Source organism: Meles meles, chromosome 4 (assembly GCF_922984935.1).
Source record: "Meles meles chromosome 4, mMelMel3.1 paternal haplotype, whole genome shotgun sequence".
Lineage (NCBI taxonomy): Eukaryota > Metazoa > Chordata > Mammalia > Carnivora > Mustelidae > Meles > Meles meles.
The window spans coordinates 162692467-162709115 of NC_060069.1; the positions used below are offsets into that span (position 1 = coordinate 162692467).

Here is a 16649-nt window from a genome sequence, read left to right on the forward strand (position 1 = left end):
TGGCCTCCTGGTTAGAAGCGTGTGCTTAAACCTCCTGGTGCTCGTGGTGTGTGCTCAGTTGTCTTTCCTGCTGAAAAAGACCAGGACTTCAGGGCTGCATATCTTGTCTCTGTGTGGGACCTCCTCTCTGCGTTCTCTGTGTAGAAGCTTTGGTTCCCTTTCTGCAAACTCCTACGGTGTGCAGTTCAGTTATCACAGACCTATTCTCTACCTTTTCCCCTTTGATCACACCCCGGGGGTAGTAATTGGTACAGAGACTGGCTCCGGGGAGAGGGAGGAGCAGTGTGGGTGGGCAACTGTGTGCTCCCGGCCTCCCAGGGTCGGGGTGGAGCTGGAAGCCGGATGGAGTGGGCGTAACTCAACCGCCAGCAAGGAAATGGCAGGACGTTCTGATGCCTGATCTAAAATGGGCATTTGGGGGGCGCCTGGGTGGCTCAGTGGATTAAGCCGCTGCCTTTGGCTCAGGTCATGATCTCAGGGTCCTGGGATCGAGCCCCACATCGGGCTCTCTGCTCTGCAGGGAGCCTGCTTCCTCCTCTCTCTCTGCCTGCCTCTCTGCCTACTTGTGATCTCTCTCTCTCTCAAATAAATAAATAAAATCTTAAAAAAAAAATAAAATGGGCATTTGGGCAGGACGGCTGACAGGCAGGTAAAGGCCGTCCCCACCATCCCCATCATGTTGGCTGGAGGAATTACCTTTCTTCCATGGTGGCCTCTGCAGCAGGAGGCTGGGGGAGGGCTCGCTTGTTTCGTGTCAGGCCTGTGCCTCACGGTGAAGGGAGGGCAGCGCGTGGGCGCAGAAGCGGGTCCGTTGCCCAGGCATTTCAGGGCACAGACTAAGCCTTGGCTTCTACTTCTAGAATCTGGGTGACATCTGGATCTCGTGTGTTTTTTCTCCTGAACCCCACTCCCCACCTCCTTTGCTGTGCAGACAGTCTAGGAGGACCACGATGATGCGTTTGTGTCAGTGTTCCCCACGAGAGAGCTGCCGATTTTTTTTTTTTTCAAAGATTTTATTTATTTATTTGACAGAGAGATCACAAGTATATGAAGAGGCAGGCAGAGAGAGAGAGAGAGAGAGAGAGAGAGAGGGAAGCAGGCTCCCTGCTGAGCAGAGAGCCCGATGCGGGTCTCGATCCCAGGATCCTGAGATCATGACCTGAGCCGAAGGCAGCGGCTTAACCCACTGAGCCACCCAGGCGCCCCGATGTTTTATTCCAAGGTAGACTCATAGGATCCTTTGCTGGGAAGGGCCTTGAAATTGGTCACCCGGTCCTAGCCCAGCCACTCCGTGTAGCTTCTAGAGTCCCTGCGAGGAGGTGCTCAGAGGGGGGACACTCGGTGCCCCAGTGTGGGTCTCACACCTCGCACTTGCTTCCTGTTGAGCTACATTCCGCCTCCCTGTCCTTGCCACCCCTTAATGCGGGGAAGGGGGTGCTGTGGAGACCTGCGGGGTAGACCTGATGCCCTTGAATTAAGACGTTGTCCACGAGGTATTTGAAGACATGCATTTCGCTAACAGGCTAAAATAGCCTGGATGCCTTCAACCGCTTGGGATAAAGTACGAGGCGTGTTTCATTGGAAAAGTTACTCTGTCCCTTTACTAAGATTATACTAAAGAATTTGAAGACAAATTATGCCGTCTGAGGGTATCAGCAAGTATTTAAAGACTTGATGTAAGATCTTTGACCCAAGGTAAACGTCCAAAAAAAAAATACTGATCTGGAAAATGTGTGTACTGTGAGGAAGGCCGCCCGCCAGCTGCAGATCGGCTGAACCTTTCGGTTTTCTCTGCTGCTTTCCAGTGGTCACAGTGCCCTGACCCTTTCATATTTTCATGAGATTTCATAGCTTTGTGTGTTTAAGGGCTGGTAACTGGCCAGCTGAGGACAGAAATGTTTGCTGTTGAGGGAAGGTCTTCTGGAACCTGTTCCTTCAGCCAGGCAGCTTCGACAGAGCCGCTGTAGATGAAGTACCAAACAGTACAGAAATGTATTGATCTTAGGGTTCTGGGGGCCAGAGGTCTGAAATGGGTCCACCGGGCTAAAATCGAGGGGTTGGCAGGCCTGATTCCTTCCAGAAGAGAATCCATCCATCTCTTGTCCTCTTCCCGCTTCTAGAGCCTTCCTTCCCACATTCCTTGGCTCACGGCCCTTCTTCCATCTTCAAAGCCAGCAGTGACCTGTTCAGCGCTTCTTATGGTACCAACTCTTCGGTTCTGGCCTTCTGCCTCCCTCCTCCCCACGGAATATCCTCCCCTCCGGGTACCTGGATAATCTGGGATAATCTCTTTATTTAAGATCACCTGATTAGCAACGCATCTGTCCTTGACCTTGCATCTGTCCTTGACCTTACGCCTCCCGGGTCTTGTGGTGTACCCATGCAGTGTTACGTTACGTTACAGGACTAGGACAGAGATTTCCAGATGCCCTTAACACATGTCTGGGGAAAAATAAGAATCGTGGGGAGTAATGATTGTACAAGCGGGAGAGTCCTGTGTCCTTCCCAGTGGAGAGTAACTTTTCGGTTCAGCCTTGTGTTTTCCCGGAGGCGTCTTTCGTAGCTGCCGTGCACTCAGACCACGTTTGGTAACTCAGCTACTTTATCTGCAGATGGTTGAGCGCCAGCTTCAATCTCCATGTCGTAACTGAGGCCTAAAATACTCTCAACATCCTTGCATAGACATCATAGGAACATTAACGACCCATGCACAGCTTTTTGAATGTAGGTACAGTTTTCTTTCGTGTTAGAGAGAAGCCGTACCTTCTAGTTTAGAGGTCCTGTGTTCCTGAAATGCAGAAAGTGAGCGCCCTGTCATCTCGTCCCGTCCCTCACCCCACGGGACCCTTTGGTTTGGGTGTGGACTTCCCGCAAGGGGGCGGGGCTGGAGGGGGGTTGCCTCCGGTCCTAGACTGCTCAGCCTTGTGTTGATTCCTGTCGGTTGCCATCTCGTGTGAAGAATTAAAAATGTGACTTTTTGTTTTGACACTAACTGTGACTTTGTTGTTGTAGCGGACCCAGAGATAAAGTGATGGAAGGTGAAGGTTTGCACTGATCTTCAGGTCGCCAGAGACGAACGCAAATGGTGTAGGACTGTGGGACGGCTTGTGGCCTAGGTAGGGGTCAGGGGTGGGCAGGGCCTGCTGTTGAGCTTTGGCTAGACTCTCATCTCAGTGACCGCATCTTGGGTCAGGAAAGACTCTCCAGCCTGCAGGTTTCTAATTTTGCTGTGATCGCCTTCTTTGAAGATGAGAGTTATTTCAGAAAGAGCTGTTTTCTTACAGTCTTACTGTTGGGGATCACAAACCCAAGAGAAGTGCAACTGGACATGTTAGTGTCTTTTCAGTGTTGATCCGAGTTACTGATTACTTTCTCTGTAACTGAGTTCCCAATTCTTTTTGTTTTAAAGATTTTTAAAAATTTTTTTATGTGATGGGGGCGCCTGGGTGGCTCAGTGGGTTGAGGCCTCTGCCTTTGGCTCGGGTCGTGATCCGGGGTCCTGGGATATAGCCCCGGGTGGGGCTCTCTGCTCGGCAGGGAGCCTGCTTCCTCCTCTCTCTCTGCCTGCCTCTCTGCCTAGTTGTGATTTCTCTCTGTCAAATAAATAAAAAAAAAATTTTTTTTATGTGACAGACAGATCACAGATAGGCAGAGAGAGAGAGAGAGGAGGAAGCCGGCTCCCTGCCGAGCAGAGAGCCCGATGCAGGGCTTCATCCCAGGACCCCGGGATCACGACCGGAGCCGAAGGCAGAGGCCTCAACCCACTGAGCCACCCAGGCGCCCCTTCTTTTTGTTTTAAAGGAATAAGAAGAATGTTGAATTTGTTGAAATATGACCCACTTATGCTTAAATCACTAAAATCGTATTTTTTTAATTCTTTTTCGCTCCGTGTTTAATTAGCAGTCTTATCTGCTCTTGGCATAAAAAGTTTTAAATTGCACGATTAATACGTTTAAATATATGCTGGTAAAAATCTCAGAATGCAGTAATGATTCAGGAAGTAGCAAAGGTCTGGCCAGAAAATCCAGAAAATCCTGCTGTGGCAGGAATAAGATGAAAACAGGGTCGTATAATCAGAAACCTGGGACTCTGCCTGCCTTGGTTCGGGGTGTCTGAGCTGGGCTCTTCTCGGCCTGGGGAGGTGCGGATGGGTCTGGGCAACACCCGGAGTGCCTGTGTCCCTCTCTTCCCAGCAGGGCGACTGTCCCAGTGTTGCCCTTCCCATGTGAGTGGCCCCTGTGCCTGTCCCCGCTTCTCCCTCTCCTGCCAGGGCACAGCCGCGTTCGGATACTGGCCAGGGGCCGAGGATGACTGCGGTGGGCTGCACACCCCCGGAGCTGCCCCCCAGATGTGTCCCCTCTAGTGATGAAACGGGGCATGTTCGACACATGCAGGGGTGAGGTGTTCATGTTAGTAGTTACGTTCCGGAGGACCCTTATTAACTATTTTGAGGAGTCCCCCCTTTCTCACACACACAAAGAGGGATCGTAGTTGTTACAGTAAATACTCTGACTTTGGTCTTTTAATAGGCCTCTTGAGGTGGGAAAACTAGCACAGGCGTTTTCTGCACAGGGTTCTCTGAGGCTGGGCGCATCCGTCTTGAAAGCCTCCTTTTTGCTCTGAGTAGCTGCTTTCTGATGGCCGTCAGCTGGGGAGCTGCTCTGTCTTCTCCTAGTTCAGACCTCCGAGCTCTAAGGCCTGGGCTCCGTCGTGATCCGGCTGTTGGGGCTTCTACCGCGTGTGTCTGGTTGGTTCATCACCTGTCCCTGGAGCGGAGACGTCATTCCTTGGGACCGTCGCGCCTGCGCTCTGCTGTCTCCTTCCTGCCCCGGCTTTCCGGAGCCCGTGTTCAGGGGCGTCTCGGGGTTGCAGGATCCTCGATACCAAGACGGAGGCTCTGAGGATAATGATAGGCGTGCGTTCTGGAAAGTCAGGGTAGCTCTTCTTCGTTCTCAGTCGGTGGGTTAGAGAAATCTGACCTTCAGGTGTAGACCAGGGGTGACGTGTTCGTCCACTGGGGCGCTGTGACGAGCAGCCAAGGGGCCCAGCCTGCGAGGCTGAAGCCAACCAACGGGAAGCTGGAGGTTCTGAAGTCCAAGCTCAAGGTGTCCGTAGCTGGGGCTTTCCCTCCTTGACTTGTAGACGGCATCTTCTCTCCGTGTCCTCCCGTGAGCTGATCACACCCCTAAAATCTCTGTGTCTCCACATTTTCTCTTCTTATAAAAGGACCCCAGTCAGATCGGATCACAGCCTGAAGGCCCGAAAGACCTCATTTAACGCAGTCACCTCTTTACAGACCTCATTTCCCAGGACAGTCACATTCAGAGGCACCAAGGGTTAGGATTCTGCATGGATGGGGGGGGGGGGGGCACAGCTCAGTGTGTAAGACCCTGAGGCCGAACAGTCATATTTAAGTCCGCAGTTACTATGCCAGCTGACCTGTAATCTTCTCAGATTAAGTTTAGGACACAAATGAAAGGTTTATGCCGCGAGAGCGTGTCAGAAAAATAAACTTTGTGGTCTCCGTTTAGATGAGTTTTATTGTTCTGAGAGGGTTTTCCGAGGGAGGTACGTGGGGCACATAGGCTCTCTGGAGCCGCGTGGACTCATGCGAGCCTTTGGGACAAGGACGAGGACGCGTGAGCACAAGCGAAGCAGGAGGGCCTTGTCCTGCTGCCTGGCAGAAGGGCGGTCGCTTTTGTACATTAGCCTCGGACCTTTCCATGCCAAGGAGGCCGCGGGAACGGCAGTCCAGGTAAGAAGTCTGAGGCTGGTTGATCATTTTCTTACTTTGATGATTTCCAAGACGACTACCAAATAAACGAATACGATGAAACATGATACGTTAAAACATAAAAATTTATTATTTTTTTTTCTAACAAAAAACGTAGTAAGAGTAACCCAGACAGCTTCGTGGCAGGCCCGGGGTTCAAGGTGGTTTACTTGGGTTCACTCATTTGAGTTTCGCCACATGCCAGGGTGTTCTCACTTCCTGTCCCCAGGCGGGCCGCCGAGGCTCGGGAGGGGCGGTGCTGTCCCCAGGCGCGGGTGCTCAGCTCGGAGATGGCGAGGCTCCGAGAAGACCCCGGCGCCCGTTTCCTCCCCCGCCCCCGCCTCTGACACTGGCTGCCCGGAAGCGACGCTGCCCTCAGCAGTGACATGATATCCTTACGTGGTGCGGGGGAGGTCTTTTATGTCTGTGTGTATTCGTGATGGCAAAGTCGGCAGATGTGTTAATGGCCACATCAGTTCCCAGTGATTCCTCTAAGATCAATACAGAAGCAATTTGGATAATGGTCTTGCTTCCACTTTGACGATCCTGCGGTGTGAGAGTTCGACTGGTCTGTATTAAAAGGTTCTTCTTTAGCTCAGTGTAATGTGGTTATCCTGTCAGTTCTGGAGAGCTCATGGACTTTGCAGTCTGTTAACGCTGAGACAAGAGCTGGGTTAAAAACGCACCCCCGCACTCAGAGCTGGGGTCCGCCGTGAGCGAGGGCTGTGCTCCAGACGCGTTGGCCTCTCGGACCTCGTCGTCCTGGTCTGTAAAACGGGGTGGTGCTTGCCTTCCTGCACCGTTACCGTGAGCACTGACTCAGGGAAGGCTCGCCAGGTGTCCCGTGTGTCGTGTGCGCACGCAGTGTCCTGTGTCCATTTTAGCTCCTTCCAGCATCTGGAGGCATCGTGAGTTTATTTTGGGGAAGAAGTTCACGTTCACTTCTCGGGGTTTCCTTTTCGGCCGGACGTTTGTGGCCGTTCACGTCAAGCAGAAGGAAGCAATGGCCGTGGGTCACACGGTCAGGCCGCAGTTGGTGGAAGGGCGCCAGCTCCCTCTCTCCTTAGCTTTGTGGCCTCGAGCAGGTAGGTGCTCGGTGTCTCCCAACCTCGTTCCCTGATCCTTGTCCTCGGGGAACATCATGCGCATCGCACGGAGGTGTCGTAGGGTGAAGTTCGACTGTGGAGGCCAAGAGCTGGGTTTTCTCGAGACGAGTTATTTAAAGGTGTGCGACAATCTTATTTGGTGATGTCATTTTACTAAATATAAAATTGTCTCAAGTTACCAAGTCAGTAAATTCTAGAGCCCATTTTGCCCGTATTCACCTAAAAATGTTGTAACTGGATTTCTCTTTATTCCTGTTGTAGGTGCTGGAGACCAGAACTTATTTACCTCTATTTACCCGACACTTTCCCAGCAGCTTCCGAGAGAGCCAATGGAATGGAGAAGGTGGGGCATGTTCGTTCTTTGGCTTTATCTCCTCATGGTTTTGTAGCCATCTCTGTGAGCAAGAAAGGGGGCGAAAGCTAGAGCCTGAGTTGCGAGGTGTCCTGTAAAGAAATTGAGCGGTCACATAGTCGTGGGCCTCACTTGGGAGAAGTATGTTGATTTTCTTACCAAAACATAAGGCGGTGGAAACAAGATAGTTCTTTTGAGTTAAAGGCCTGCTTTTATAGGAACGACCTCTGATTCCTCATGGTGCATCAGAGTATCTTTTTTTTAAAAAAAATTTATTTAAATTCAGTTTAGTGAACACACAGTGTGTTATTAGTTCCAGAGGTAGAGGTCAGTGATTCATCAGTGGCATAGAACACCCAGTGCTCGTCACATCCCGTGCCCTCCTGAATGCCCGTCCCCCGGTTACCCCATCCCCCAACCCCTTCCCTCCAGCAACCCTAGTTTGTCTCCTTGAGTTCAGAGTTTGCAGCAGAGTGTCTTAAAGGCACAGACTCCACTTTAGAGAGAACACATGGCCTTTACCTACGGTCTCAGCAAGGGCTCCCCTCCCTGGGCTCCTGGGCTCCTTTCTTAAGGGTGAGGAAGTACGTGGAAAAATGTTATTTGTAAATTAGGGAGGACGCACCAGACCAGCCATCCTGTTCGTCCTTTCGCATGTGATTGTCTCATGACTTGTTCGGAGAAGTAGTCCACGTTTGAAGTATCCTATTGGAAAACTTACTTCTGCTACAATGAGCTGTCATTTCTAGAAACCGTTTGGAGTTTGACGTGTTAGTACGGGGGAGTCCGATTTTAGTCCAGGTGTGCGCACGTCTCCGGCGGTTAGTCCTGCTCGTGTCGTCCCGTTCTTGCTGCATCGTTTTCCTGTCCCTGCCGGTGGCAGCCCGCCACCGCGGAGAACCGCGGTGGCTTCCTGGGGGTCCGGAGGTGGGAGCCGGTCTCGTGTTTGTGTCTGGCGGCGTGGCAGGAGGCGTGTGGTGATTCCAGAATGGCGCATTCGGAGCAGACAGCACACGGGAGAACCATTCAGCATGCGAGGAGGCCGTGCTGTCGGCGAGAGGACAGCCCCGCGGAGGAGTCAGTGTCCGGGCAGACGGAGGGGACTGGAGAGGATTTCTGATAAACGGTATTTAACCCTTCAGAGAGACGAGCGAAGAGTGTGTCTGTGAAACAAGACGAGGGCCCGCAGGAGACAAGGAGAGGCTGTGGATCTCGTGTGTGTTCCTCTGGTCGCCTCCCTGCAGCGCCCGAGCCGGAGGAAGGGCTGACGAGGCGGGAGGGCGACGCGGTGGACACTGGACACCTTCCCCGGACAAGGACGAGAGATGGAGGCCTCGGGAGAGGCGGCTGAGCCCGTGCACCCCGCATCTGTCAAGGTGGCTCCTGGAGACGCAGGCGATGGCGCCGGGAGGGACAGATCTCGCGGGGCCACCTCCGCGCCTGCCTGTGGCTCCGGCTGTGGACGGACGAGCTCCAGCCCTGTGGATTCGAGGCTCCGCAGGGAGCAGGGAGAAGGGCCGTTCTGACGGCGGCCCGTCTGGATGGGAGCAGGTGTAGCCAGGCGGCAGAGCGCTGCGCCTCCCCGGTGCTCCCCCGGCGGGGCGGTCGAGAACTCATCGTGGCACACCAGACGCCGCGCCGGAGGAGACCGGCCCCGCCGTGCCTTCCTGGTTGGAGCAGGAGCTCTTCCGAGGGACGCCAGCCGGAGGGAGGACCTGGCGGCCGAGGCGCAGGCTTTGCGGTTGTCAGAGAGCCGGCGGGGGGGAGGGGGGGCGTGTGACACGGGGAGCAGCGAGTCCGGGAGCTGAGAACGTGGAAGACCAATTGCACGTCATGAAACTGTCACTAGAGCGTGCTGCCAGGCTCCAGATACCGGTGCTGCTGCATTTAGTCGGGGGGTCACGGAGCCGGGGGGCTGGGACGCGGGCAAAAGACAGGCGGGCAGAGCTGAGCCTGCCGCTTCCATCACGGACGCTTGGACGTTGTGTCTGAAAGGACGGCGTTTGGGGAGGTACCGTGGGCTGAGTGGTGGCCGCTAGAGCATGTGTCCGTCTGTAAGCTGGGCGTGAGTTCATTCGGAATGAGGACCCCATGAGGCCATCCCAGAGTAGTGGGGGCCCTGAGTCCGATGACGGGTGTCCTGGGAAGACACAGCCACTTGCCGAGGAGCAGTCGCACGGACATGGCCGCAGAGACAGGTGTGAGGGGCCCCAAGCAGAGACCGCCCAGGTTTGCCGGAGGTGGCAGGGAGGAGGAGTGAGTTCTCCCGCCGACTGTCTGAGGGGCCAGCGCGGTCAGTGCCTTGATTTCCAGTCTCCGGCCTCCTGAGCGGGGAGAGAATTGATGTTGTTTTAAGCCGCAGGGTGTGTGATAATTTGTCAGAGTAGCTCCAGGACAACTGTACAGGAGGGGCCCGGAGGAGACCGAGACGGAGGGTAGGCAGCTGTGTGAGAGAGAGAGAGGGAGAGAGAATGGCCTTTTGACACTGTTGACATGTTAAAGCAGGTGCAGTGACCGTGATCACAACGTGCAGTTAATCGAGGAGACCCGGACCTAAGCTCGAAGCCGAGATTTTCCTCACTGTGGCGAATGGCTGTATGGGGGAGAGCACGTCGGGGAGTGGGAAGACGGAGCTGCGAAGCCCTGCCCTAGGGGGTCGGGGGCCCAGAGCTGCAGACGGGGCCGCGGGACACCCCGAGATGTGGGGCACAGCCGGCAGTTTCAGAGCGGAGGACGGAGAACGGGGGACAGGCAGGATCCGAGCAACGAAGGTCAGCGTTTTCCCGGAGGCGAATCAGGGGCTTGCCGGCGCCCACGGAAAGTCCCGTGGACTGAAAGCAAAACACAGAGGCCATGTCAGGAAAACAGAAGAGGAACCCAGATCTACGGTCTCCACAACATGGGAAATGCAGCTGCAGAGCCGGCCCTTCTCAGAGCGCTGATGGCGAACGCCTTCCTGCCTCGAGGTGTTTGCTGCCGCACCCCGCGGGCCGAAGGGAGCGCCGAGTCCGCCCCCTCCCTGCCTGTGCGCCTGGGGCCCCGCTGAGGCTGGACTGGCGGCTTTGTCCGTTGGGGGCCTGGGAGCCATGGGGCCCCCTTTTGACCGCTGGCGTCACTTTTGACCCCTGGCAGCTTCCCTGTGTCGTCTGGAGGGGCGTTCTCACGCTGCGCGAGGTGCCTGTCACGACCGGCAGGTGGCTAAGTCAAGTGCGGTCACAAGCCTCACCGCCCTGAAATAGTGAAAGGACACAGCGCCCCAGCCAGGAAAATGCTCCCGAATTCAGAGGAAGGAAGCGGCCGCCGGCAAACAAGTCATAAAGCTATTTCGCTAAACTTAAGATGTCAGCCCTTTCAAAAATTGAGTCCAACGTCTTCGATGTGGGGAAGAAAGCAGAGAGGAGGAGGAAGTGTACTTGTCTGCTTCAGGGAGAGGGTAGACACTTCCTCTGGGCTTTAAAAGAAACATTTAAGTTTATGCTGTTAAAAATAAAAATGTAACCAACAGCAGAATAGAAATAGCGAAACTTTCAAACTAGCAGAGAAAAAGGATGGAAAAAAAAAACTTAATTAGTCTCACAAAGGACAGGGGGAAAGAGCCTGGAAATAGAAACTACGCAGGTTCGAGCATCAGCGTAATCGCATTAAATGTGGCTGGTTTCAGTGTGTTAGGCCCACTAGATCGGACGGAAAAAATACTAGAATCCAGCTTAGAGATGTGCCAGAGACACAGTGACTGGAAGTGGAAAATAGAAGTATGGAGGAAAGATACGTGGCGGCGAACGCACGTTTTAGAAGATGACGAAGTAGCCCTGCCGTAGATCAGAGGTCAGCAGCCGGCGGGCTCTCTCTGTGTCTCTCCCTTGGGGGGCCGGGGGGTGGTGGGGGGCCGAGGGCAGTGGGCTCTCTCCATGTTCCTCCCGCAGGAGGTGGCGGGCGGCTCTGTTTTGGGTCATAAAGGTGATCGTAAAAGGATTTGTGTGGTTTAAAGCTTTCATATCTTCAGACTGCGCTTTTGACATTTGGGAACCTTTTTTTTTGTAGTGACTTAGAGATTCAGTAATAGAGATTCTACTCCGAGTAACACCATTGTTCTCAGCCTGCTGTGTTGTCGCACATGGCCCTGGTTCAGCAGGATATCGCTGTGCACCTGTCTCTGAGTAACGCGAAAGTCTTGATGGGGACGGAGCTTTGGCACGTAACCACGCGCCATGCTCAGATAATGTCCGAATCCTTTGAGACAGAGTATTATCATCATAATTCAGGACTAATACCGTATATGTACTTTTGCATTCATGGATATGATTAAATTATTGTTGGATTCCCCCCCCCCCTTTTCTTTCTGCTGACCCTCTGTAGTCATTTTTCTTAGTGACGTTTTAAAAATTGTTTGTAGGTCCTATGGCCGGGCTCCAAAGATGATTCACCTAGAATCTAACTTTGTTCAATTCAAAGAGGAGCTGCTGCCCAAAGAAGGAAACAAAGCCCTACTCACCTTCCCCTTCCTTCACATTTACTGGACGGAGTGCTGCGTAAGTATGCGCAGGGGGCGCGGAAGGGACCAGAAGCGTCTGGAATAGGGTTGCGAATCCCCAGTGTAGCTTTTTGTTCAGACAGCTCTGCTGTGCGAGGTTGACCTGGGAATGGTCTCTCTTGGTGCCTCTTTTCCCCCTTCCTCCGTCACACGCCCGGTGGCTTTGCCACTCCACGCTTCTGCTCTGGGCCCCTGTGTGGCCTTCTGGGTAGCCACCGGGTACAAGTCACCTGCTGTGTTGTGCGTTCCCGGGACCCCCTGCAACCTCGTGGCCTCTCGGGATTGTTAGTGTTACGCCCGGTTGGTTTTCCGAACCCCGGATGTTCCCTGTCGTGGTGGCCACTCGACTTCATTCTCCCCGTGGTCTCCGCTGGTTCGTGGGCTTTCTGAGGCCGGGGACTGCCCCGCTTCCTTACTGTTGTGCCCCCAGAGCAGGCCCCCCATGGCCACACGCCCAGGGACCTTACTTGTACTGCGTCATCGCGTGTTTATGAACCCAGACAGAGGCATGTCATCTTGGCAGAGTCCTTCTGTCGTGCGCTGAGAGACAGCCCCGGGGTCATTCCTTCCTGTCTTGGCGGTACCCAGGGTACACAGATGGTTGTGTGTCGTGATCCTCCCCGGAATCTGAGCGTGCAGAGACTGTGGTGTGATTAGAGAAAGGACTGGAAGCTTACTCCTGGACCTTTTTGCTCTGGTGGATTTTGCTTTGTACCTTTCCCAGTCGAGTCTGCCGTGCGTGGTGGGCTTGCACCCGCAGCGTGGCCACACATGGGGCAGGTTGTCTGCCAGTGAGCTCGGCAGAGGTCAGCACCCAGGGCTTTTGTCGGGGTTCAGGCACGTGGGCACCCTCTGCCTGGCTTGTACCAGAACTCTAGACTCCCGGAGGGAGAGCAGGCATTCGACAGAACCCATAGTGTTTATGCAAAGAGCTGGTGCCCAGTGAGGGCCTCTTGTCGCGTGGTGGCGAGGACCCTCCCACCATCCGTGTTCCCAGGCCTCAGCCAGGGGCCCACCCCGTGACCAGGGCCCAGCACGGCTGTCCTAGGCCTGCGGTGCTAACTGCTTCTGTCTGCGGCCCCTCGGCGGGGATGTCAGATTTGGTGTGTGGCCGAGCTTTCTCTGGGCTATAGGCACTGTTTCCCCTTGTGGCTGACGAGCCATCTCTGGGGGTCCACGGTAAGACCCCGGGGTTAACCTGCTCCTGGTCCACTTTCCCACATAGATCAAGCACCAGCGATGAGTGTTCCGGGCCAGTCTTGAGAGGGCGGCAGCCAGCTCCCCAACACCGCTCTGCGGGGTTCTCCTCTGGGAAGGAGCCTGCGTGGCTTTCCGTGCGCGTCCCAGATTCAGAGTGAGAGGCACTTCAGACCAGCCCTTGGGTCCTTTTCAGAGACTTCTCTAACTCAGGTGCTGCAGGATATCCTGGGCTCTCACGCCTGTGCCGCCCTCGTCCTGGAGTGGCCCGCCTCTTCCCAGAGTCCCGCTATCCCGGCGCTGCGGGCTGTGTGAGCCGCCTGCCCTCCAGGAACCGCACTGAGGCCTTATGTCTCGGGGACTGGGGCTTGATCCTGTGCCTCCGATCGGAGTCCCGGTTCCCCAGGCTCTGTGCTGTTTGGGGTCCCGGTCTGGGCTGGCCTCGGCCCTGGCTTTGGACGGCGTCACTGCGGGTGTTTGCTGCTCAGTCCCCAACCCGCACATCTGTGCTCTGTGTCGCGGCTCCTGCCCTGCGGCCGGGACAGAGCTGCGAAGGCGGCGGGGCGAACGGTCCACGGCCCTGTCTGGCAGGCCAGGCACCCTGGGCCCTAGGCTTTTCATGGTTTTCCCCGGCTCTTGGCTCCGTTCCTTCTCCATGTGAACGTCAGTAGCAAGTTCCTGAGCTCCAGACGGAACTTTCTGGCCTTTTCATCGGGACCGCGTTGAGCTTATGAATTCCCATGCACAGAGACAACGTCTTGCTGGTGTGGAGACGTTCGGACCCCGAGCGAGGGCGGCCCGTCTCTCTGTGCACGTCTGTGTCCTTCCGAAGTGTTTTAGGGGTGCGCTTCCTCATGGCAGAGTGTGCGTGTTTCTGCTTAAGTTTATTTCTCTGCATTGTCCTTCTTTAGTCGCTCATGTCCGCGTGGGGCTCTCTGTCACCTTCTCTTCTAGTCGGCTGTTGTGCGTGTGTGAAGGTGTGGGTTTCTTTCGTGTCAGCCTTGCACATTCTCTGAGTTCGTGTTATTGCTGGTTCTCTCCGCCCCAGAGTCTAGGGCTTCTGTGTGCTTCCCGTCAGGTCCGCTCTTCTTCCTCTGTTTAGCCTCCGGTCGTCTCCTCTGTTTGAACCGAGCTTAAACAGTGGTGGAAATGGTGGGCTTCGTTGCCTTGTTCTGACCTCCGTGGGGCGCCCGCGGGGTGTGCCCGGCGAGGGGGGTTCTCTAGGTTGGGGGGGAAACGTGTGCGAGCTTGAGAGGGGGTCCAGCCCTTCCTGTTTCCTCAAGGATCTTTATTAGGAATACATTCTAGAATTTTGTCGGAAAGGCTTTTTTCAGACTCTGGAGATAATTGTATGGGTTTTTCCCCACTTAAATTTACTGATACGTCGGATTATATTAATGGGTTTCTTAATAAGAACCAGACTTGCATTCCTGTTACACATTCCACTTGGTCAAATTACTAGTTTTTGTTTTTTTTTTTAAGGTTTTATTTATTTATTTATTTGACAGAGAGAGATCACAAGTAGGCAGAGAGGCAGGCAGAGAGAGAGAGGAGGAAGCAGGCTCCCCACTGAGCAGAGAGCCCGATGTGGGGCTCGATCCCAGGACCCTGAGATTATGACCTGAGCCGAAAGCAGAGGCTTTAACCCTCTGAGCCACCCAGGCGCCCCAAATTACTAGTTTTTTAATGTGCTATTGGTGTCTGTTTACCTAATTTAGGATTTTTTTCCATCTATGGTCACACGTGTTTGGTCTGTATTTTTTATTATTTTTTCGTATCGTTTCGGTCAGGTTCAGCTGTCAATATTATATGTGCTTCACAAATACAACTTGGAAGTTCTCATTTATTTCATATCTTTGGAGACAGTTGATGCAGCCCTACAACAGTCCGGTCTCCGGGTTTGATGGGATGCTCCTGTGAGACCATCTGGACTCGGTACCTTCTTACAGGACAGTTCCTGGATCACTTTCTATGTCCCTTTCATGGAAAGGAGTCCTTTACAGCCATCCGTCAGTTTTGCTCAACTGTATTTTTCTTAGAAATGATACATTTCGGTTAAGTTACAAAATTTAGCTTCCTGACGGTGTGCACAGGGTCTTTTATTCACTTTTTAAAATACGCTCTGTGGCAGCGGTTACTTCGTTGTGTTTTTGTACTTTCCCCTTTCTTCTTGGATTAAATTAGCTAATCGTAGTTTGTGGACTCTATCTCCCCCGGGAACCAGGGTTTTTACTTCTGACTGACCGTCACCTTCTTTCTGGTTTCCTGCCTCTTGCTTTCTTAAGGGTTACTTTGTTCTTTTTCTATTTCTTTCTTTTTTTTTTTTTTTTTAGCTGGAATACATTTGTTTTCATTTTAAATGTAAATGATATTAGAGATAGGAATTGAAATCTCAGTGTTCATTTTTCAGCAAGTCTCTGCTCTGAGTCTGTAATGCCCCTTTCACCCAACGATTTAACATGAAATTTGTTTAATTTCCAGAAAGAAATTCTTTAAAATTCGTATTTTAACAAAATTCCTAGTTTTACGCATTGTGATTAGGATGTTGTGTATAATCCTTCTGCTTTATGAAACTTCCCTTTCCTCTGTGACCTGAGAAAGGACCAGACGTTGTGGATGTTCTGTGTGTGTTCCAGAACGTTCTCGCTCTGCTTTTTAGATTGTAATGCTAGATACAGAGCCCTAAGGGTGGCCCTACCCACCCGTTGGGCCTCACATTCATATCTTTCTATTTTGTTCACGTGACCTGTCTGTGGCCCACGGTGTGTGAGAGTCCGCTGTCACCGGTGTGTTCGTGTTTCTCGTGTCGTCTGTCATCGTGTTTGTGTGGATAGTTGACGTATGTGATGTGCGTTGGTGTTCGTGACTATGACAGTTTTTCTGGAGTGAAATAGGTCGTTTTAAAGAATGGTTTCTGAGTAGAGTGTGTCCTGTTGAGGAAGCCTGGTCTGTCTGAAGGGAGTCATTGGTTTCCCCCTATATTTCTCTCAGTAATTTTGGAATTTGTGTTTCTCATTTGGATCTGTGGAGCTTCGGTTATTTTTGCGTGTGGCAGGTGGTGTGGCGCATTAAGGTCCAACATCATTTCCTAATTGTCTCTTTCCTACTTTCTGCAGATTTCACCTCCTTTTAAACCAGTGTCATGTGATCTGTGGTCCTCTCTTCTGTGCCGGGAGCAGACTTGTGATTCTTACATTTTTATAATATGTATTGATGTCTCTTGTTTGAAAATACATCCCTTGGCTAGTATACACTTTTTTCTTCCGTATAAACTTCAGAATCAGATTGTTGGGTGTACAAACACTCTTTTCCAAAAGCGATTGTATCTGCACGTTCCGTACCCCATGTTCTTCTCTCCACGGTAGTGACTTTCCCCCACGGAGAGGCCTCGTCAGTGTTTCCTCTGGTTGAATCCGAGTGGGCTTCTGGGAGGAGGGGCACCATGACTTTGGAGACCAAGTCGTAAAAAGTGGTGCATCTTCTCCGGGGCCCTCTGGGAATGCTGCTGTCAGAGCCCAGCCGTCATTCTGGGAGGAAGTCGAGTGCCCGCCTGGGAAGGCTACCTGGGGCCGTGCAGCCCTGGTCGCAGCAGACCCTGGCCGCCGACAAGCCGCCAGCAGCAGACACACCACGGCCTTCTTGCTCCCAGTGCCGTAGCGGGTGCAGCAGGAGAGCTGTGTGCCCGGTCCT

The 16649-nt window shown here is 53.2% G+C and overlaps 1 protein-coding gene across 2 annotated transcripts in view; it reads left to right on the forward strand.

The window, feature by feature from the left end:
- TRAPPC10 (trafficking protein particle complex subunit 10) overlaps positions 1-16649 on the forward strand; it is a 78466-nt gene that overhangs the window by 12249 nt on the left and 49568 nt on the right. For both annotated transcript variants that reach the window (XM_046003804.1, XM_046003805.1), the window contains exons 2-3: positions 7141-7222; positions 11625-11760. In XM_046003804.1, the coding sequence (XP_045859760.1) occupies positions 7141-7222; positions 11625-11760 (218 nt within the window). The remainder of the gene's footprint in view (positions 1-7140; positions 7223-11624; positions 11761-16649) is intronic.